Source organism: Coturnix japonica, chromosome 17 (assembly GCF_001577835.2).
Source record: "Coturnix japonica isolate 7356 chromosome 17, Coturnix japonica 2.1, whole genome shotgun sequence".
Lineage (NCBI taxonomy): Eukaryota > Metazoa > Chordata > Aves > Galliformes > Phasianidae > Coturnix > Coturnix japonica.
This window is the reverse complement of record NC_029532.1, coordinates 3,952,973-3,976,074: the sequence shown is the minus strand read 5'-3', so window position 1 is coordinate 3,976,074 and position 23,102 is coordinate 3,952,973. Positions and strand designations below refer to the sequence as shown.

The 23,102-nt window shown below is 44.8% G+C and overlaps 2 protein-coding genes across 2 annotated transcripts; both read left to right on the top strand.

Moving 5' to 3' along the window:
• The first annotated feature begins 1,567 nt into the window (after nt 1-1,567).
• ZER1 (zyg-11 related cell cycle regulator) lies at nt 1,568-16,184 on the top strand. Its single transcript, XM_032448096.1, has 15 exons — nt 1,568-1,753; nt 2,553-2,703; nt 2,997-3,433; nt 4,910-5,086; nt 5,176-5,290; nt 5,760-5,906; nt 6,178-6,351; nt 6,772-6,987; nt 7,490-7,531; nt 7,839-7,958; nt 8,381-8,496; nt 8,861-9,049; nt 10,021-10,118; nt 10,489-10,591; nt 11,724-16,184. Exons 1-15 carry the CDS (start codon nt 1,596-1,598, stop codon nt 11,779-11,781), a joined length of 2,301 nt encoding a protein of 766 aa, XP_032303987.1. The 5' UTR covers nt 1,568-1,595; the 3' UTR covers nt 11,782-16,184.
• A 1,884-nt stretch (nt 16,185-18,068) lies between these two features.
• ZDHHC12 (zinc finger DHHC-type palmitoyltransferase 12) lies at nt 18,069-22,251 on the top strand. The gene is made up of 5 exons (XM_015878929.2): nt 18,069-18,246; nt 18,377-18,513; nt 19,130-19,216; nt 19,591-19,757; nt 20,349-22,251. Exons 1-5 carry the CDS (start codon nt 18,162-18,164, stop codon nt 20,656-20,658), a joined length of 786 nt encoding a protein of 261 aa, XP_015734415.1. The 5' UTR covers nt 18,069-18,161; the 3' UTR covers nt 20,659-22,251.
• The last annotated feature ends 851 nt before the right edge of the window (nt 22,252-23,102 follow it).

The following is a 23,102-nucleotide window of genomic DNA, read 5'->3' as shown; positions in this document are numbered from 1 at the left end:
CCTTGGCCAAGTCTTTGTCCCTGGCACTAAAGCACACTCTTAAATAAAGAATTAACGAGACACGAAAGGAAGAAAAGAGCTTTGATTTGCAACTTGTGCAGCATAAGGAGGCACCAGAAGGCTGGGAGCATGGACTGCCAGGCAGGCTCAGTCACAGCTGTGCCCTGTTTCCCACAGAGACCATGTGGTGCCTGAATCTGAAAGGTTACCTCATCCACAGCTTTGACTGATCCTTCATCCTGGTGGCACAACCCAGTCAGAGGCTGAACAGAACATCTGGAAGGGGAGGGAGGGTGCCTGAGCCACCAGGGGTGTCCTTAGGGACAGTGATGGAGGTGAGGGAACTGAGTTAAATTCTGACAGTGCAGGAAAGAAAGGAGAACACCTCTGGCTTTCCCCAAGCACTGAGATAGCTAGAGATAGACACATACCCTCAGCTTTGCAGCTGCAGGAGAGTGAAAGATGCTTTGCAATGGTTTCCCCAGCTATGGTGCACAGAAGAATAACTGACTCCATAGCACTGATGTTCTCACTGCAGCAGGAAGTTACCTATTGAAAAGACACAGGTTTCACCTCACAAATAAACGTTCCAACACAGTTTGTGTCTGCTGGTGGAAATACACTGACGGGATCACATTAAGGCTGCTCCCAATATGATTTGGCCCTGAAAAAGTGAAATGGTTTTCAGTGATTTCTCCTAAACGCCCTCAGTGCACTCTGCTACTTCTGCTTCAGTGCCAGTGAGCAACCCTGAAAACCAGAGCAATGAGATTTCTGAATCAGACAGGATTAGCTTCCCCTAACTGTCTGCCTCACTGTCCTCCTTTATTCAGTAGTAACAACCAAGGAGGGCAGAAGCCCCTTGCTTTATTCCGTGTCAGTCACTCATACATTTTATGACAGAATTTGGAATGCTTTCATGAGTTCCAGCCACCTGCACAGTGTCCATCATCCCCTCTGGCTTCTGATCCACTTCATGGTCTAGTTCAAATACCTGCATGGAGCTTCTGGCTTGGAGCTGCAGAGAGACATCCAGCTTGAACATGAAGCTTCACTTGGAATGATGGCAAACAATTACAGGCACAAGGTATGGGGTCACCGGATCCCACCGGGGCTATGCAAAGGATCTTCCCAGCTGTACCTTCTCTGGTGGTTTATTCAGCCCACTCCGAAGGAAACCAAGCGATGTGGTTTCCACCACTTCCTCTTCAGAAGCCCTTTGTCAGCCAGATAACTTCTGCAGTGAGGAAACATGTTAGGAAATGAGGCTGTACAGCAAGAAAATGTTTTACATTAACTCATTCCCCCGGTGTCCCCAGGGGGAATTAAGTCCACACCCCCAGAGGGACCAAACCACTGCAGGTTCTTTGGAGGTCAGCAAGTGGCAAGCTGTAACCAGAACCATTGACATCCTGCTGGTGCAGCAGCTTTGCAGCATGCTTTCCAATGCGCCTTTCTTAATGCATCCTTTTTTTCTCCTCCACTTATAGCTGCCCTGATGTCCCTGTAAATTCACCCTGGGATTTCATTTGAGGAGAAGATCTTCTGAATCAAAAGCTTCCTTCTGTTTTCCCCTCCCCGCTGCTTCCCTGAAGATGGCATCCGACAGCCCGGAGTCACTCATGACCTTGTGCACAGATTTCTGCCTTCGCAACTTGGAGGGGACTCTCTGCTACTTACTGGACAATGAAACCCTCCGTCTCCATCCCGACATTTTCTTGCCAAGCGAGATCTGTGACAAACTCGTCAACGAGTACGTCTGGGCCCATGGAGGAGCTGTTGTCTGGTTTGGATGGGAGTTGGGAACTTAGGGAAGGAGGAATCGTAGTTTTCTAAAGAAGTGATGGAAAGGATACAAGGAAAATAATGAGGAGGAATTCATAGGGCTGGGGTTTATTTCTGATGAGCCTCATATTGGAAGTAAGGATTTGCATGAACTTCAGAAGGAAGTTATTGTATCCCACCAGTCACCATTTCCATATAGGTAAACCCAGAGTGAAATGAACAGTCCCTGCTTCTTCCAAGAACATCAGTAAGCAATAAAGGAGCCCTCCTATTTCCCACCACTGAAGCATTACATCTCTCTCTCAAAACAGAAAAATAAGGGTACAAAGTGCTAACAGATGATGCATTTTAATGCTGCTACTCCCATAGCTTTACAAAGCAATCTGCTCCCAGGGCTTTATCATTTGGCTATTACAGTTTCCTTTGGCTGAACCTTTGCTTACAATGTGTGGCAGAAAACTGCCCAGCTGATTTTTTTCTTAAATGGAAAATCAAGTTAATAGCTTTAAACAGCACTGAGAGAAAAATTCTAGAGTCTGTGCTTGCCAGAATCCAGTTTGCTCAGAAATAAACACATGACCTTGCACAAATCTTTGCCTTAGATTTTCCTAAGGACTGTGAGTGTTGCAGAGGGAGAGCTAATAGTCCAGGAGGGAGTCTGTGCTCATGTGCTCAGTAACATCTTGCCAGAGCCAGGAGAGGTGCCAGAGCTGTAGCTGAGCCTTTGTCTTCTGTTGTGCTGTGCTAACACCATTGCCCCGATACAGGTATGTGGAATTGGTGAAGACAGACAGCATCTTCGAACCCCATGAAAGCTTCTTCACCCTCTTCTCAGATCCACGGAGCACCAGGCTAGCTCGGATCCACTTGCGGGAACAGATCGTGCAGGACCAGGACCTGGAGGCCATCAGGAAGCAGGTGGCATTGCAGTGACAGCTTCCAGCTGCCATTTCACATGGCAGCACTGTTGCATGGGGACCAGCCAGAATCCCAGAAATTCCCAAGATACTGTCCTTCACCATACAGGTTTCTCTGGGAGAAGCTCAGCATCTCCCTCCTCAGCTCCTAAAGCTGCTGTAGGGAATGGGATGGGGATACTGGTCAAGTTTGGTGGTATAGGTTCTCAGGCTGTCCCTGAGAGATGTTGTATGGAACAGGGTGGGCACTCTACCTTTGAAATTCTTCTTACCATTTAATTTCCCATCTTCCAGGATCTCGTTGAGCTCTACCTGACTAACTGCGAGAAGCTGACAGCCAAGAGTTTGCAGACTTTGGTGAGCTTCAGCCACACGCTTATTTCCCTTAGCCTCTTTGGATGCTGCAATATCTTCTATGAGGAAGAGAACCCCGGAGGCTGTGAAGACGACTGTCTGGTGAACCCCACTCGCCAGGTTTTGGTCAAGGACTTTACTTTCGAAGGCTTCAGCCGCTTGCGCTTCCTGAATCTGGGCCGCTTGATTGAAGGGGTCAATGTAGAGACGTTGCTTCGGCCTTTGACCTCCCTTGCTGCTCTTGATCTCTCTGGGATCCAGCTGAACGATGTGGGATTTCTGACACGGTGGAAGGACAGTCTGGTTTCCTTAGTGCTTTACAACATGGACCTTTCAGAGGAGCACATCCAAGTGATTGCGCAGCTTCACAAGCTCAGGTCAGCAGATCTTCCTTATTTGTCATTTTCCCCGCTGATAGGAACCACGCAGGTCTGTTAGGAAAGGGGTTAACTTCTGAAGTTAATGCCTTTTCACAGAAAGCCATCCACTGCTGGCTTCAGCTTATAAACATCCCACAAACAGGCCACTCACTGCCCCTCTGACGTGGTTAAAGCCAGACCGAGTTTTCTTTGCAAAAATAAATACACACACACAGAGAGCTTCCCTTCCACTGTACCCCCCAACAAACAAAAGAAAACCAGCAGAACACCCAAGAGATGGCAAAAAAGTGGCTATAGGTGTACACAGGTAATGGTATAGTGGTAATCATACTGAAATTCAGTCCTTCAAAACAATTGTTAAACAGGAACATCCAGAGTTTAAACTTTGCTCTGAGGTAAAACCAGAACAAACTCGCAGCTCAGAGCATCTGCTCACTGCACACTGTGTAAGTGCACTGTATATGCATGGCACAATCAAGGAAAGAAACAGTGCAAAGAAATAGACCCTCCTGAGCTGACAGCATGGACAGCAGAACGACTTCCTGACACAGAACTGAGACAGTCACTGTTCGGACTGCACAGTGGTATCAGAAAAAGGATACAGGACTATCTCAGTCAAAAAGAAAGGCCTTACCATTCACATGAAGGATAGTCTGCAGTGATTTAGTGCTGTCTGTGCAGCCCGCAGACACTAGGGGGTACCACGTTAATGTCTGACCTCGGAGTGTCAGCCAGCCTCCTGGGTAACACTGGCTAAATCCAAGTGACTTCAGCTCCTGCTGATTTGCAGTGACTCTTGGTCTATAATATGCAGAAGATACTTCTGTAGGTATGATGTTGGCTCCTGTCTTAGGCAGTTTAGTTTCTCCCTAAGGATCTTTGCTTGGCAGACAAGAGCAGGCTCTGTCCTGTAAGGGACACTTGCACGTTATAGCCAGTGAGATTCTCCCACAACTTCCACAGCTTCAGGGGTTTCCCCAGAGCTTAAGCATTTAAATATCTGAAGATACATGAAATAATTAGAGAATAATAGCCTGGGGCAGGAAAAAAAAAAAAAGAGATTGGGAACGCAGACAAAAACTTGTGTCAGTTAATTTGTGGGATGAAGCAACAGATGTTCCTGGGAATGCAAAGATCCTCTGGTGCATCTCAATCACCAGGCAGAAATGCTCAGGTGGCTGCTTTGATGGAGCTTGGGAAAGGCAGTTACTGAGCCTAGAGCAATTTCCTTTGTGATGGTATAGCCAAATGACTCACTGTGCTCCATTTTAAGTAGACCTCTGCCAGATAACTGTGTGATTCTGTTAGACACAAGGCCAGATCCTGCTGCCTGATCCTACAGAACCACATTCCTGTACCTTAGGAAGGAAATAACAATCACTACCGCACTCTGCTTGTCATTTTCCCTTGGCACAGCCACAGAAGCCCCAGTTGATGCTTTCCAGGCTCTGAGCTGCTCTCTGTCATTTGCAGACACTTGGATATCTCTCGAGACCATCTGTCCAGTTACTATAAATTCAAGCTGACCCGCCGGGTTCTAAACCTGTTTGTGGAAAACTTGGTAAACCTCACCTCGCTCGATATCTCAGGGCACACTATGCTGGAGAACTGCACTATCCCAAACATGGAAGAGAAGATGGGCCAGACAAGGTAAGGAAACAGCACTTACTGAGGTCTGCGTGGATTAGCTAGCCTGGAGAGGCAGGGTACCAACATGAGTCATCTCTTTCTTTCCTCAGCATCGAGCCAGCAAAGAGCAGCATTGCTCCCTTCCGGGGTTTGAAACGACCACTCCAATTCTTGGGCCTTTTTGAAACATCTCTGTGCCGCCTGACGCATATTCCAGCCTATAAGGTAATGAGGGTGTCAGAATACGGGCAGTAGGAACTTGGTAGAAGTTCAGAGAACTGCCTGTGATTAGAGCAGAGTTCTTAGGGTTTTGTGTGGGACAATTTAGCTCTCACCTTTCAGCAGCTACTTGATAACACAGGAGAGCAGTCAGAAGGCAAGACCCATAGCTCACACAGTTTTTACAAGTGCTAAAGAAACCAAAACAACAAAGAACCATCAAATGCCTCTTAGAGAAAGGCCTGAAAAAATCATCCTGAGTGAAGGACCAGGATGTCTGTGATTACCAGAAAGAACATTTTGTGTCCTTCTGGGCTGAGAAGTGACTCAGCTTCTTTGCTCCCATCATGGGCCTAATCCTACAAACAGGACAGAGGACAGGTGCACCCTCTGGCCTTCCAGGCCTGCCCTGGAGTTCTCACACCAGCTTGCTTTCTTCATTCTTTCTTCCCTGTCTCTTGTTCCTCCATACCAGGTGAGTGGAGACAAGAACGAAGAGCAAGTTCTGAATGCTATTGAGGCTTACACTGAACACCGGCCAGAAATCACTTCTCGTGCCATCAACCTCCTTTTTGACATTGCCCGTATTGAGCGTTGCAGCCAGCTGCTGCGAGCCCTCCAGGTAAGCACCATGTGAGCATTTACCTCACACTTATAAGGGAAATTTTGCAGCCCCAGCCATTCCTTCAACCTTAGAAGCCACATAATTGTGGAGGAAGTTCCAGTAGTATGGTGGAGCTAAGCACCTTCGCCTCAAGAGCATCTTCCTGCAGCACCTGAGCTGTGCATTCCTTGCAGCCTTGTAACAGCCTTTACCACACACAGCCATAACTGTCAGTCCAAGACTCAACAGAAAGACAGTGGCACTGAAGCTTCACATTCCTTCCTTGCAGCTGGTGATCACAGCCCTCAAGTGCCACAAGGATGACAAAAACATCCAGGTGACAGGCAGTGCTGCGCTGTTTTACCTGACCAACTCCGAGTACCGCATGGAGCAGAGCATAAAGCTGCGACGCCAGGTCATCCAGGTGGTGCTGAATGGCATGGAGTCCTACCAGGAAGTCACAGTAAGAGCTGCCCAGCTTGCTTTGGCTCCCATAGTTCTCTTTCCCTGTGTTACATCTTTAGCCTGGTGTTAGGATTTGTGTCTTATAAGCCTTATACATAAGTTTATGTATATTTACATATGTATTTATATTCATATATGTATATATGTATTTATATATATAGTTTATATATAGACAGTGAAAAACTGGCTTAGAAAGTGATACACACTGGGTGATTGAGTGGCCACTTGAGACCATAGCGACAGTAAGGAAGAAGAACCTACTGAGATCATAGCTAAAGCAAGGTTCTAGGGAGGAGGGTAGCAAACTGTAGTAGTCAAACACTACTGCGGTGGTTTCAATACCAAGCATCAAAGGAACACAAGGCAATTAGGTCATGTTTTCCTTGCCACTTGGTGCAGCATTTGCTTCCTTACCCAGGTACAGCGGAACTGCTGCCTGACACTGTGTAACTTCAGCATTCCTGAGGAGCTGGAGTTCCAGTACCGCCGAGTAAATGAGCTGCTGCTGAACATCCTCAACCAGAGCCGGCAGGATGAGTCTATCCAGCGTATTGCTGTGCACCTCTGTAATGCTCTGGTCTGCCAGGTGGACAACGATCATAAAGAAGCTGTGGGCAAGATGGGTTTTGTCATGGTTGGTATGGTCCCAAGGTGTCTTCTTATCCTTAACCCAGGCTACCACCATTTCCTTGCAGCCAGTCACCAAACTCATCCAGGCAGTGAACCAAGCTTACCGTTATCACAAAAGGGAGCTATTGTTCCAGCAAGACTAACCTATCCTGAACCCTGTCCCTCCATGTGGCATTTTTTACTGGCTTGCCAACACTAGAAGTCATGGTCTCAGTGACAGGCTGTCCATGAAAGCAGTGTGACCTGACACACCTTCACCACTTTCCAGAACTCGTAAAACCTTTTGACTCTCTCCTTCTGCATCTCCCTGAACTTGCATCAGATTTCCAACTTACATCAATGCATATCTCACCCCTTTCAAAAAACTGCAGGGGCCGCTGCTTTGTTGCAGTTACACCACATTCCAGACATTGACTACAAACCCAGCAGTACAGGGACTGTGACATGTTGCTTTGAGCCCTGTGATTCTTGAACTGTTCTCACTGTTCCCCTTCCTCTGCCCACAGACAATGCTAAAATTGATTCAGAAGAAGCTGGCTGATAAAACGGTGAGTGTTACCCGCTAAAATGTATACATCGTATTTTCTTTACTCTGACTTAAGCATAGAGATAGTCTGAAGTGCCAGCCCAGCTTCTCTACCTAATATGGGACATCCCAGCTGGCACTGCAGAATTTGCTGTCACAGAGGTGAGGGCTGAAGGGACAAACATGGCAGGGAGGCAAAAATAATTTAAAAACAAAAACCCACTTGCAAACAAGTTGAAAGTAAATAATAAGATTTTCTTACCTCTGAGGTTATCTGGGGTGGTGTTGGAGGCTCTTACATTAGCAAAGCTGTTTCTTCATCTTTACAGTGCGATCAGGTGATGGAGTTCTCATGGAGCGCCCTCTGGAATATTACTGATGAGACTCCTGACAACTGTGAGATGTTCCTCAACTACAGCGGTATGAAACTGTTCTTGGAGTGCTTGAAAGTAAGTAAGGCTGGTTTCCTCTAGATGAATGCTGACGTTAGCAGTGGAGACGAAAATAGTTAAGCTAACTCATAAGCAATACTTCCTATATTGCATAAATGGAAAAAGGTTGCATGTTTCATTCTTGCTCTGATCCAGCCACCCAACCAGAACAGAGAAACTTAAACTCAGCACATCTTCCTTTTTCCTATCTTGTACACAGTCTTCCTTAAGCAGGGCAGCAGTGAATGACAGACTCCAGCCTTGATTTTCTCATATCACACATATCTTGAATGCTAGATATGCCATTAGAAATCTACTAAAAAACCACTGGTAGCTACCCAAAAATCTTCATCCTTTCTAGATGTGCTTTCTGCATAGTTTCCCATTCTTATTGTCGCTATGTCTCTGCTACTGTATAATCCTATATCTTGATTTCTTAGGAGTTCCCAGAGAAACAGGAGCTGCATCGCAATATGTTGGGCCTCCTGGGCAATGTGGCTGAGGTCAGGGAACTCCGTCCTCAGCTCATGACCTCCCAGTTCATCAGTGTGTTCAGGTGAGTGCTGAGCTAACACACAGCTGGGCTGAGGCAGGGGGGTGCTCTGGAGCTCTGCTCCCATGTCACCTGGAGAGTTTTCAGCTTCTGATGCATCAGATTGGGGTTTTTCATCATTCAAAAAAAGCTAAAAGGAAATAATAAGATACCTTTGTGAATGCATTGGACTGTAAGGGTTTGGTTGTGATGTTAATGCCACTGAAAAGCTGTTATCTCTGAAGGTCACAACTCCTGTTTCAGGCTGGAGATATTTTCCTCAATAATCCTCTCTGATTGTAGATTAAAGACGTGATGGTTTTTGTTTTTGTAAGATGCTGAATATGGTTATTCTGGCACCTGTAAATGATTTCTTCTCTCTTGGCAGCAATCTGCTGGAAAGCAAAGCAGATGGGATTGAGGTATCCTATAATGCCTGCGGTGTGCTCTCCCATATCATGTTTGATGGTCCGGAGGCTTGGGGTATATGTGAGCCCCATCGGGAGGAAGTTGTAAAGAGGATGTGGGCAGCCATCCAGAGCTGGGACATCAACTCCAGAAGAAATATCAATTACAGGTGAGAAACAGAGAAGTTTGGCCAATTTACCTGGAGCCAGGATTGTCACAGAAAGCAAACGCCAACAGGCAAAAGGAAAGAGACACAGCTGAGCATGAAGGCTCTGCTTAGAGTGAAGGAGAAGCTCTGATGAATACATTCTTTAGTGAGAGTTTCACATCTTCCTTTGAGTCAAGGCAGCATGTTACACACACTGTTGAAATAGAATACCTTGCCTGGCAGTTCTTATGGGGGGAGCTGGGAACACAGCAGAATTTATCCTGCATGCTTCTGATGGAACTGTATAGTTCAGGAAACCCATGATCTGACTGTCTGCTGAGACTGACTCAATAGTGTTCTCTGAGACCCTTTACACCACTTCAGTGCTGTTTTATTCTGAAAGTCACATGCATTGCTGTAGCTTTCACTTTCCTTTAGAGAATATCTAGACAGAGTGTCCAGAAATCTCTTAACGGGTTAATAGAGCTGGTGGAACACTCCAAAGCTTTTCCTCTATAAGGGTATCAGGTGCTCTGTTTTCCCATAGTGCTTGGCAGGGATCCCAAACAAATGGCATTCCACTGCCTTAGCTACGGTACGCACACGTTATTGTTGTCATAAGAAACAGAGCAGCTATTGCATGTGAGCAGCCAGCATTGGATGGGTATAATTTTGCATTGGACCTTCTGCAGAGCTCTCAGTGGTGCTGTTTCAGCTGTCATCATAAAATGTCTGATAGAGAATAGACATCAGCTGACTTCCTTGTGGCTGTTTATTTGGACAGCATGTTTATGCTGAAATGGTAGGGCCTGTAAGCCTGCCAGCATTGCCATGTGACACAGACTTGGTCTTTGATGCCAGAATCTTTAACATGCTAAAGGATTTACTGCTATGGTATCTATGAACTCAGACTATGTACTGCTTTGAGTGACAAAGGTGCTGAAAGAAGTTGTTCTTGGATTTTTAACAACTTGTGCAATGTTTCTGTGCAGGTCATTTGAACCAATCCTTCGACTTCTTCCACAAGGGATCTCTCCTGTCAGCCAGCACTGGGCTACCTGGGCACTGTATAACTTGGTCTCTGTTTACCGTAAGTTTTAATATCACACCCACTGCACAAGTTCACACAGTGGATCTAAGATTCTTAGCAGAAAAACTTATCCTAGTTTAGCTATGTAGTTAGCAAGAACCTTATTTGAATAATTTAATGTTCAGACAGTATAGCCAAGCTAAAACCAACATGTAGTGTATAGGAAATTCCTTCAGTGTTTAGATCCCTCTGTCCACGCTCTTATTTCTCAGTCATTTTGTACCTTACTTTTATAGACAAGACACCCTTAATGGGTTGGCTCCATAAAAAACTGAAGTTTTGTTACTTCTCCAGCAGCATCCTTCCCCTCCTGCCACTCTTTATACTGCTTTTGGAAAGATTCACAAGGACCTGTCTTATTTCTTTGCAGCTGACAAGTACTGCCCACTGCTGATCAAAGAAGGTGGGATTCCCCTTCTGAAGGACATGATTAAGATGGCCTCAGCACGGCAAGAGACCAAGGAAATGGCCTGGTAGGAAACTAATGCACTGTAATCAAACATTCAGTTTAACTTCATGTACAGTGACAATAATGGAAAGATAGCAGTAAATACCCAAAAGGTTATTTACAGGAAAAACTCACCCATATGGAAGCCTTCAGTCTGCTGGGAGGCAATCTCCACCAAGGAGCAATCTCCAAGAGATGCTGCCTTAGTGGTGGTCAGCCCTTAAATGAGGTCTGGAGGAGGTGGAGTCAAGCTCCATCCCATCCAGGAGCACAGCTCCATTACTCTCACCTGTGCTCCCACAGCTGACCCAACACTTGCCTCAGCTGATTAATCAGAGGCTCAAGATGTGATTACCAATTTCCTATACACTTCAGTTTAGTTTCCTGTTCCCCTACATCAAGGAAAGCTACCAACGAAAGGCCTGAGCTGTGTATGATGGGTGAAACAAACACAATCAAAGAGCAGGAAAAGATAGAAGTTTAGAGGTGTTGATATATTTGCAATAAACACTGATAGTCACTGTTCATGGATACCAGGCAAATAGGTTCTAGAAGTGGCTTTGTTGGGCAAGAAAGCCATGCTGCTTATTGCATCTCTTACCCTGATAGTCCCCGTCATCACTATACTTCATCACTGAGGTGTAACTTCATATCTGCAGGATGAATATTAAGGAGGAGTGTAGATCAGTTGGGAATGTGTACCTTGTAGGGAGCAGCTGAAGGGCTGCTAAATGCTGGAGGTGGTAGAAGCCTACAGAAGACTATCACAGGTTAGGGAGATTACATATGGTGACACAACAGTCCAAGAACAGTGAATGGAAAGAATAGAAAAAGCGGGGACAGGTAACAGTAGGGTGCATGGATAGCATTTGTATGCATGTTTTCTGATACAGTTCAAAGTTGTCTGATGATTGAGGCATGGGGGTCATGAATGAATGATCTGGAGATATAACAACATGACTTGAAATTCCAAGAGGATGAAAATTCAAGCTCTTAAGCTGATTATGTGGAGTGTACTGGGTTTTATACCAATATTGGTTGATGTATATCAGAAGAAACTGCCTGCTACTAACAGCAGTTCTTGTGTTACTGTCCCACAGCCATAATGCAATAAGCATTAAACTAAACCCTCTTTCCTTGTCCTGTTTTATCCCTAGGAAAGTTATAGAGCACTGCAGTAACTTTAAGGAGGAGAACATGGACACTTCCAGATAGAGGCAATCATCTAATGCCTCTTGCCAGCACTGTATCCAGCTTCTCTCTAATTCACTGTATATAGTGAGGACTCTTTCTTACCAACTCACCTGTTGGAAGGAAACTTTTATGTGTGTGTGTGAGACCCTCAGTAGATGAAGGTGAACAGGGGAGGGGGGGGAGGGACTTTTTGCACAACAAAACGCTTTCCTTAAATTAGTGGACTTTTTCGTTATGAAGTTTCAGATTGAAGTTCTGTGTGTATGATTTCTGTATAAAAAGAAAACAAAAAAAAGACAACTACATTATGTATCTTTTAACCTTTTTTTTGTTTGTTTGTTTTAGTCCATACAGCGAGTCCCAAATGACCACAAGCTTGAAAGCCCAGTTGGTTGTGTGATCACTTGTGTGACTTTCTTATTTCCCACTTTGTAGAGAATTCCCTTTTGCTGTATAGCATGAGGTCCCGTAATGTCTGCAAGAACACCAGTCCTGAATCAGCACTGGCCACTCAGTGGGTTTACAGGCAGAAATGAGTTAGTTATTTGCTCTGAGAGGTTGGGGGACATGTTACAAGTCAGACCAAAAGATCTGAACTTTTTAGCAATATTTTTAAGTACAGAAAACAGGGAAGAATGATCTTTTAAGTCAATTCGCTCTCTTAAGGGTGTTTTATGGTAGACTCCTATTAATGGAAACACTGCTGAATGTATTTGGGTTATTTGGAAGTAAGGCATTCCTGTTAATGTCGGGAATTCTGTTTTTGTCCCCTTTGGCAGTTCAGTAGGATCTGCCAGCTCACCTTGACTCATGATGACTGGTAAAACCAGGTACACGTCCTTGGCAATGCAGAGCTTTCCCCTTTAAGGGAGCTGGTGCATAAAGGAACAAGGTTTGTTCACAAAGGGCTACAGATCTTCATTCCAGTTTTTCACCACCCTTTTAGTTTTGTTCTGCTTCACAGAGAAGGGCTACAAATGCCAGAAAATGGCATAATAACCCCTACCAGGCCCTGGGCCAGAGCAGCTCGTTCCACTTGTACAATAAACAGTAAACGACTGAAGCTGTCCTACCCTTCTTCAGTCTGCACTGGCGCAAGCCATGCTCAGTGGTAAAGTAACCTCACTGCAGCACAGATGCTGTCATTTGAGGTGCTAACGTTTCCTAAGGCTGAGGAGCCTCTAGGAACCCTTTGGAATACCAGAATAGCACCTCTTGTTCCAGCCCAACATCTGCCCACTCTTCTGGCACTACTCTTATCCTCCTGCTAGCACTAGCCAGTGCAGTCCCACTGCCGTCAGCAGGATCACCCCAATTGATATGGTGTAGCAGAGAGGAGAGTCCCTACTAAACTGCTCTTCACCTGTAAAACCCCAGGCCTATAGAGTCTTAAGAAGCCAAGGGCCAAAGGTTGCCTCACAGCCAGGCACTCAGTTCATGCTCAGAGCCCCACTTGTCACAGCTCTTTCACAGTTCGCAGTTCTTCCCTTAAAAGTGGTTTTAAAAAGATTTTCCTTCTGCAGTGAGAGGAAACCTTGGACGTGTGTGTGTGTGTGTGTGTGTGTGTGTGTGTGTGTGTGTTAGGACACTGCAGGCCTCTGGGATAGCACAGTAACCGTCGCTGCTCTCTTCCCTCATTTACACTGCTTGCTGCTATGACCGAGGTCCTTCTGATGCTCAGAGTTAATGCTGTCGTTGCTGAGCACATTATGGACAGATCCTAGAGACACAAACTGACACTTTAAATGACAGAACACAGCTGCCCTGGGGGGGGGGGGGGTTTCCTTTTTTCTGCCAATACGGTATTACCCAATGTCTTTTCTTCTCTCTTTTTAACCATGTCATGTTTTGATATTGTAAGATCTGTACTTTTTCTTTAAGTATTTTTCAAACTTTATATATATTTTTGTGTCACTTTTGAATTGTTTTCATACCGTTTGAAAAACTTGACAAATTACACTTTTTTGTGGTTGTTTGATTGAAATGTACTTTTCTCTCTCTTTTATTCCTGTTCCCTGAGAATTTCTGTCCCTACGGGCTTTGAGACAGAGATGTTTATTTCATGATGTTTTCTGTGTAATGCTTGCTAATCGTTCTCCTAGATGCAAAACTAAGAGCAGCTGCATACACTGCTGACCAGCCTCCACGCATTGCAGGAGTCAGGCTTTGCTCACGTTATTCTCTATTTAGTGCTATCCTTTTGAAGTTGTCTCATGTAACAGTGCCACCCACTAGATTTTCTTCCATTCACTTCCATGCAGTGTTATAACTTCCACCACTAAAACCTTGAATCGAGTGACAAAACACTAATGATTCTGACAATGTCAGCAAAGTGGGATTGGAGGAGATGGGGAAACATCGTGGATACACTGTCAGAAAACTGTATCCTCAGAATGCAGCTGCCATGCAGGAGACAGAGCTAAAACACACCTCAGCCTGGCACTGTAATCAGCCAATCAGGCTTTACTCTGAGATTCTGACGAACCTACTTCAAGGTTAATGAGCAAATGATGGCTTGGCTCCATCAGCCTCAAGCTTGATGGACCCCAAAAGTTCAAAGCAGTCCCTGTGTAAGTTGAGCTGTTACTGAAGTCACACCTGCTGCAGCTGCACTGTGGTATCACAAACTAGCAAACCTTGGTTTCACATAGCAAAGATAATTTCTGTCCTCATTGCTCACATATCCTCATGTACCTGAGCCTGAAACAGATTCCTGTTTCCCAGGAATGTGGAGATTAATGGAGTCAGGACAACCTGCAGAAAAGTTTAGCTCTATGAATCTGCCACTTAAACGTAGGGAGTGGGGAAAACTATCACCTAGAAAATCACCAGAGATGGGGCGATCAACCACAACACTAGGGGTAACCTGTTCCAGTGCCTCACCACCCTCACTGTAAAGATTTTTTCCTTATATCCAACCTAAATCTACCCTCCCTGAGCTTGAAACAGCCAGTTTAGAAAAGAACTGCCCCGTGTCAAGCCCCACACTGCAGAGGGATGAACCAGGAGACTTCAGTTCCACACACAGGATTATAGAAAACAATCCTGCCTAGAAACTCCAACAGGGTTTCCAAATGTAAGGTGAAAATACGGCTGGAAAGAAGCTCACAGTGTGACCAAGTATAGCAGAGGGACTCCTTATGCTTTGTAGTTGTCTCATTCACACTCTCATTCATGTTTTTACGTTTACATTCCCCTTGATATTCAGAAGCTGGGCAGGCAGAGCATGAACCAACTCAGTAATTCTATGCAGAGACTGTTGCCACAAAGGAACCCTTTACCTTCAGTGCAAGTAGTTTCCTGGCTGGCTGGAAAATGCCTCATGGTTCAGTGGCCCAGCACAATGATGCAGCAGTCCTGTGCATGCGGGGTGTCAGGTGTCTGCCATTTCCCCTGGAATAGATATGACAGCAAGTTGGTGGGCAGCTTTCCACAAGTGCTTCCATTTTACAAGATCTGTGGGAGGAGCTGCTCATACAGATTGGCAGCTGCGTGTATGATGCTTAACACCTTGCAGCACCAGACTTTCTCACTGAGACCAAGCTAGAAAGTTTAGCACTCATGCTTGTGGCAATTATTAACGATGCAAATAATTAATCTGACCCTTCTGCATCATAGCTGTTATCACCCTGCATCTCTCTGCTAGCTCAAATGTTACCTATTCAGCACTGAATCTGACCTAGCTTGTCAGCTGGCCTTCTGTTTGAGTTGCTTTGGTCTCTGCAAAAGATGAGGGGAAGAAAAGCCTTAGAGCTGTGAGCTTATTCTGTTCATCACCTGAAGAAGATGATAAATTATCAGGGCAGCAAAGGAAGGGGCATTGCATTCAGGCCCTACTCCACAAAAAAAAATTTCCTGAGTCTGTTTAGGAAGAAGTCACAGCCCAGGTGTTAGAGGGTGGCATGCACTGGGAAAATGATAATTAATTATTATGAGAAACAGCTGATCTCCACAACAAGCATCTGTACAAAGCAAAGAGGGCAATGGTTGTCAGCCAAGGATGAGAGGATGGCACTTAAAAACAGGAACTGGGGAGATTTCCTGCTTCACTGAAACATTTCTGCTCTAACAGACTATTTTGGCTTCAGAAAATTGTCACTGATTCTGTAATTCTTTTTTATTAAAAAAAGAAAAAAAAAAGAAAAGAAAGAAAAAAAAAAGCTTTTAAGCTAACCAAATATATATTTCCATGTTTTGCATACAGAAAATAATCTCAGTAATGATCTGCTTTCACTCCTTCCCTTCACCTGCCTGTTGTTGAGGCCTGGTTTGAACATTTGTACGTGGTGAAACCAAGCAAAAAAAAATCATGCACAATTGTTGCTTCCTTACAATTCTGAATGAATTAACTTTTCTGTTGTATCCATTGGGATACCCTCTGTGTATTAAACCTAGTGCTTAACAATGTCTTTTTTCCTTTGGTCTATGAATGTGGATTATTTAGGTACATTATCAGTCCATTTGCTGTCACATGTTTAATTAAAAACAAAAGGAACTGCCATGTGTTGATTGTGCAGTTCAGTGGCTTTTGCTTTCATTGCTTTGAGGGATACAGCACTGTTTGTCAATGGAAAGGAGGCATGGATGGAGGAAGAGAGTATTATGAAATAACATCAGAGGGGGAAAAAAAGAAAATCAGAGCAATATTTGACTGTACAGATGGCCTCTGAACTCTGTAACAGATCTGTGGCTGTAGCATTCTGCAGCCTTAGTGCTGTGAGTGGGCAGAAGACAAATACTTAAGGAAAGACTCTTTTTTTAGTGTCAAACAGCCAGCCTGCTTTATGGCCAGCAGGACTTTCTTCTTAAGACACTGATCTCACAAGAGTTCAACTCCCAGTTAATCCAGTGGTCACCATAAAACCTCTGAAGGGTCAGACTCAGTGGATGAAGCAAGAAAAGGAGTTACATGAAACTGAACCACACACAGTGAGCTGAAAATGTACCACACTGCAGAGAACAGAGACACTTTATGCTTCCAACAGCACCATGTTCCTCACCTGGAATGCCATAAGAATTGAGATCCTCTGCCCAAAAACTCACTCACAGAGGGTTTGTAACAGAGCCTAACTTCAACCAGATAGCCCTGGGGGTTGGAACCCTCAAGGTAGAGATAAGTTCTCATTCAAGACAGGTTTCAAAGCATAACACACACCAAATTATTCTAATCACAAAAAGAGGAAGAATCCATCCCTTAGGACAGATTATTCTGGAATATCAGAACGTTTCTGCTTTGAAGATGGTAATACTGTTACTACTCAAATTGCTTTCATTCAGCTTTAACGTTTACACCTCTCCACAAAGGAAGGAAAAAACACTTCCCACCTTTTTTTGCCTGGTTGCAGACAGAGGCTGATGTTACTGTTCTGAGCTCCCTGCTGCTCTGAAAGGTTTTCTTTGAACAGAAGGATTTTCATGATATTTAAAGCACGCAGACAGCAGCAGGGCCACCTCCAAGCTCAGTTTTGACAAGCGCTGATCACGTCTATGAGGTTTCTGAGGGAGGATTTCTGTCGGTTTTGTAACTACCTAGAATAATTAAAAAGAAATGAAAAAAAGATTTGAATGACCACTGAAAAGGCAAATTCAGGCCATTCTAATAGAATCATAAAGGTTGGAAGACACCTTCAAGCCCATCTCACCCAACCATCAACCCATCACCACCACAGCCACTAAACCACGTCCCTATTTTGATTAACTGTATTAAATAAGTAATTTGTGCCACCTGTGCAACCAGATGCTTCCCCAGGATCAGCAAGTGGTCACTGACTCACTTAACACAGGCTGAAATAATCAAAGTTAATGGTCAAACAACACCAAGGAGCAGCTGCTTTCCAGGGGGGGAGGATAGAATCGCAAAGCATGGGGCACTTCTTTAGAGTTTAATGGGAAGGTAACGAAAGCAGCAAAGAAAGCAAAAAACCCCACTGATTTCAGAATTTCGACAGGCTTTGGGTGAGCTCCATCTCCTCAGAGCAGACACACGGTGCGCATCTAAACGACCAAAGGCAGGGCGCAATGTGCAGCCTGCAGATGGCTGAGCTCGGATGAGGCCGTTCTGTAGGTGCGGTATTTCCTCACACAGCTGCCAGGGGAGCCCGGGACCTCCCAGACACAACGCAGAACCCCCCAACACACCTGTACGGCCCCCAAGCATCGCTGTGTACATTTAGCAGCCTTGTTCTCGGCTCTGACAGCTGCGTGTCACCGCAGGGCTGCAGTACCCGGGGAAATAGGGCTGAGGGGCCGCGTAGGGCAGCGCGGTGCGAAGGGACACGGGCTGTGTCTGAGCGCTAACGGAAGAACCGCAGGGAGCAGCCCGGGGCCGCGCTGAGGGGAGGGCCGAGGCGGGCGGGCCGCACCCCGCCTTCCAGCGCTGCTCCTTCCGGGCCTACGGCGCCATGGGAGCCGGCGGGATGTGGGTGAGAACCGCACACACCGCCCTCAGCGGGGTCTTAACGCTGGGGCTGTTCCTGCACCGCACAGGTGAGGCCGAGCCCTCGCAGCGCCCGGCCGGGTCCGTGGTGCTGTAGCACGGCCTGCCCGGCATGGCCCTGGGGCGGTCAGGCTGTACCAGGAACCACCGCGGTCTCTATATCACGGAATTATCTTTCAGACCTACAGAAGGAAGCGGAGCGCGGAGCCGTGCTGCAGCCAACGCTGTTCGTGGCGCTGCTCGGGTGCTCCGTCCTGCTGTATTTCAAGGTGTCCCTCATGGACCCGGGCTTCGTTAGGGCTGAAGAGGAAGCAAAGGTACATCGCTTCGGGAATGGAAGATGCGCTGGGGTTGTGCGATCCGTGGGCTTTTTGTCTTTGCTATAAGAACAACTTGAAATGGTTTATCTTGCGCTTGGCACAAGGAAGATGTGTGCAGTCCGTTGGCTGCAAGGCTCTGAGTCGTTCTTAGACACAAGGCACGGCCAGTTTTAATCTCCCGTTGTTAATGTTGACGTTGGCTGCATTATGAGTAAACAGCACTTTCTGTACTGCAAAGACATCCTGATTGTGTTTGGAAGTGAAGTCTAACCTTGTATATTTATGTCCTGAATTGTAGTTGGGATCTGCGTGGAATCTTGTCTGCAATTATTTCCTCCTCTACACAAGAGTTCTTCTATGGTTACAGTGGCCTGTTGGCTCTGCACGTACCCTCAGTATCTGCAGTGGAATTTCACACCACTCTATTAATGTAGCAGCTTCTGTGCTTTGCTAAGAATTGTTTAATTTTCCTAATGACAGAGATAACCAGCACTACAGAACCATCAAGTAGAAGGATCCAGATAGCTCAGTCTTGCCAAGCAGGCTGATAGCTGCCATACTTCAGACAGCAGCACGTGATACATCTTTTGTCTCTCCATTTCTTTCTTTATAGGCAGAGAAAAGTGAAGAACAACGCACGATGATACCCCAGGTTTCAAGCAGTGTTAAGATGCGGCGTTGTGGCTACTGCATGGTGAAGGTAGGCATCAATGGTAGCAGAGAATGGGACGACTGATTTGCAAGCTTGCATTTTTGGCAACTTCTTTGTACAACTGTTGTTTATTGCCTTGCTTTTCTGCTCAGTCCTTGCTCCCTCCTTTGCACGCTCAACTTCCTATATACAGGTAGATAACAAAATACAGTGTGGGAGAGTCATTTAATTTGGATCTCACTCACTGGGATCTGTACTAAGGGAATCTTGATCCCCCTTCACTTGTCTCAGCCATGCTGATATTGTTCTGTTATCTCAGAACAGAGTGCTTTTGGGAAGCGGATCTGTTTGCATAATGCTTTTACCAAGCAGAAAGTTTAACAAGACCAGGTTAATGCTACTGTTTTGGTTTTGCTTTGCAGCAACCAATGAGAGCCAAGCACTGCCAGCTGTGCCAACATTGTGTTCGGCGCTATGACCATCACTGCCCCTGGATTGAGAATTGTGTAGGAGAGAAGAATCACCCTCTCTTCATAGTCTACCTTAGTGTACAGCTCATAGTTCTGCTGTGGGGAGGACACGTTGCTTGGTAAGGCCTGGAAGCAGCACTTTGACCACTGAACTTAGGAGTCCTGATGCTCCTGGAGATCCCCCTTAAGGGGTTTGTGCAGAACATAGCACTGACTGGATTGGCTTTGTACCTTCACCCTGATTTGTATCCTGAAGATCAGCTTGTCTGAGCATTCTGATCTGCTGAGGAGCAACACAGCTGATCAGTAGCTGAGCAGAATCTGATAACTTAGGTTTCACCGCTCATCTTTGTTTAGAGATTAAATGAATAGAATTAACAGTAGACAAGCAACTAATTTTGCTTCAGTTATTGCAATACAATACTTTGAGCGTTTTGGAAACTCCAACTGGGTTTCTGCTGTGGACGTGTTCAGGAGAGGTGTTGGCTGAAGATGACTGCATTCTTTAAGCTGTCTGGTGAACCAGTGTCCTTTGAACTTCTTAGAACCTAAGGCGCTGCTGTTGCAGTCTCTTAAGAGCTTACAATATATAAAATTAGCTGCAGTATATGATGATCAGAATCTCACCAGTTATGGATCAAATTAAATGTGACCCTTGGTTTATATAACTAGTTTTCCATGTTTAACCTTGACTTTATTTCTCTTTAAAGGTCAGGCCTTTACTTTAAACAGTCCTGGGAGTGGCTGTGGCACAACATTTTCCTCCTCGTATCCTTCCTCCTGATAGTTGTATTCACCATTGTTGTCTTGCTGCTGCTTATTTCACACCTCTATCTGATCTCATGCAACACCACCACCTGGGAGTTCATGTCATACCACCGCATCTCCTACCTGCGACACTCAGAGCTGGAGAATCCCTTTGACCAAGGAGTAATCCGCAATCTCTGGAGGTTTTTCTGTTCGTGCCATCTCACTGCATGGGAGAAAATCTATTTTCACAGGAACAATGAAACTGTCTAGTCAGTGGTACCTGATTAGTAAAATGCCAAAAGACATCTGCAGGTTGTTGGATAACGTTTTGCTCACCTTGCGTGGAACTGTAATACATCACGGGCTATGCAACATGTTCCATAACATAACCTGCTCATCCATAAAGACAAATCACCTCTCAAGAAGGATCATCAGGGCTACTTTTTATATATGAGTAACACTGTTAAAGGGGAGACACTGGTTCTAAGGGGGTCAGAAGTGCTGATGTCTTGACCAAGGAGAGTTATCTCTTTGAATCCCCTTCCTCGTGTTAACTTGCATCCACACCTGAAGATATGCAAGAATCCCTGTGGCCTTTCTTCAGCATAGCTCTTACTGTGAGAACCACAGTGCCTTTTGTCAGTAATGTTGGATACATAAGAGAAATATTTGAGTAAGTATTTGTACAGTCAAAAGCAAATTTCATTTTGCCTGCATGCCTAAACTGCATGCCTTGAGATTTCATAGCATTAATGTGTATGAGAAACAGCTGTAAGACAACAAATTCAGTCAACATCATTACCCTGTACCTTATAATGCCCTGATAGCATCCTAACAGGTTGTTTCTCCTTTAAGTTGATGGTGCTGTCAAAAAATCATAGAGTATTTTGAATGAATTCAGCAACGAGTGATGTCAGACTCTTTGGACAGAAGAGCAATGTTTGCCTACAGGTACTTCTGCAAATAACCCTCACACCCTTCACCTTTACTGTATCTAATGGGAAAAGAGCCTGTGACAGAGGTGAGCACTTCTTGCCTAGCTCAAATAACACCAGTGGTAATGCTACTACCTCAGCATATCAGTAATGAAATAATACAAAGTGTCACTGGAATGGAATCTTGTAAAGGAAAGGTTCTAGGTCCTATTTGTTTCTATGGGGTTGGGGTGCTGATAGCATTCTGGGATGGCAGCAGCTTTACTTGTTTTCCATTGTAATAGAAGGTCATAGTTCAAGTTTCCATAAGGAAGTTAGGATCAACAGTTTAAAGTAGAAAAGCCTGTGGTGTGAATCTTAGTGCTGACCCTTTTCTGCTTTAAAAACAAAAAAAAGCAAAGCACATCCAACAACTTAGTTATTGTGCCTTAATTGCCGTGACTTGGAAATTAACAGCAGCTCAGGAATACATCTGGCAAGCTGGCAGAACGCACTCAGGGCTTTAAAGTGAATGAGCACTCAGGAAAGGACAGTATAGAGTCACTAACACAACATGATAGTCTAAAAGCAGATTGAAAACACAGACTTCTTTTTTGACTAAATCCAGAGTCTGTAGCCTGCATCCAGGCTCGTGTGTTCAGAGAAGGAACTCCTGCCAGAGGGATATCAGAATGTTAAGAACTGTCTTCATAATAATGATGCACAGTCCAGGAAGGACCCTGCAGTTGTGTCAGCGTGGTGCCTGCTGCAGGATGGCTCATTTCCTCCTTAACAATTACTTTTTCTTTAGCTATCCCTCAAAAACATGCCAGCAGGTAATACAGTTCAAAACACAGCGTTGTGCTCTTTGGTAATTCTCTTGTACGTGCACTGGAATGGTAGTTTATGGTATTTTTACTATAAAAGTATTTAACAATTACATACACCTTGTTTGTTTCTTTTTGCCTTTCTTTCTGAAACCCAACTTCTAGGTTTCACCTGAACTAACAACCTGCTGTGCTTAACACTCTAAAAAAAGGTCCTTACCTTAAAAAAAGACAAAGGAAAATCACAAAACAACTGCAGGGCCATAAACAAGCCAACCATTACAGTCAGCTGGGAGAGGAAGATGTGTATCCTGCTTCTGCAGAGCAGAAGGTTGAAAGTACATTTATATGCTGGAGCTTTCAGCAGCAGTTATACTTAGCTCTGAAAATAGGAAAACAAGGTTCAGAGTGAATTATTTGTTTTGCACAAACATATGCTCTTACTAAAGCTCTTCAATGTCTCTGAATTCTGAAGCATTTAACCCAGGCAACTCACAAGCTGCTTCTTATCCTTACCTCCAAAAATAGTGCCATTGTATTAGTTTGACTTTTATCTACTGCTCCTGAAAGAACAAGAGCTTTGTGTCTCTATTTGCCTTCAGTGGAATGCTTCATTTCTGTACAAGCTTTCCTTTTTTACCCAACAAGCTAACATTATGAATTAAAGAGAAGAAAATGCATCTAACCAAGTTTAATTACAAAATATGTTGCTAGGCAAATTAGATCAGCTTAAACTTCCTGATTTTCCAGCACTAACACTGTCAATATTTAACCATTCCAAAAAAGATACAGGAGATACAGATTGATAACAACTGCAGACAAGACTTGACTGCAGTCGTTTGGCTGTGACAGCTGATCATACCGTGCAATATGTACAGACAACTTGAGATGGAAGGAAGGAGCAAAAAAAAAAAATACTGCCATGATTGTTACAGAGAAAAATAAAATCCCGCCTATGGAGTTTAATATGGGC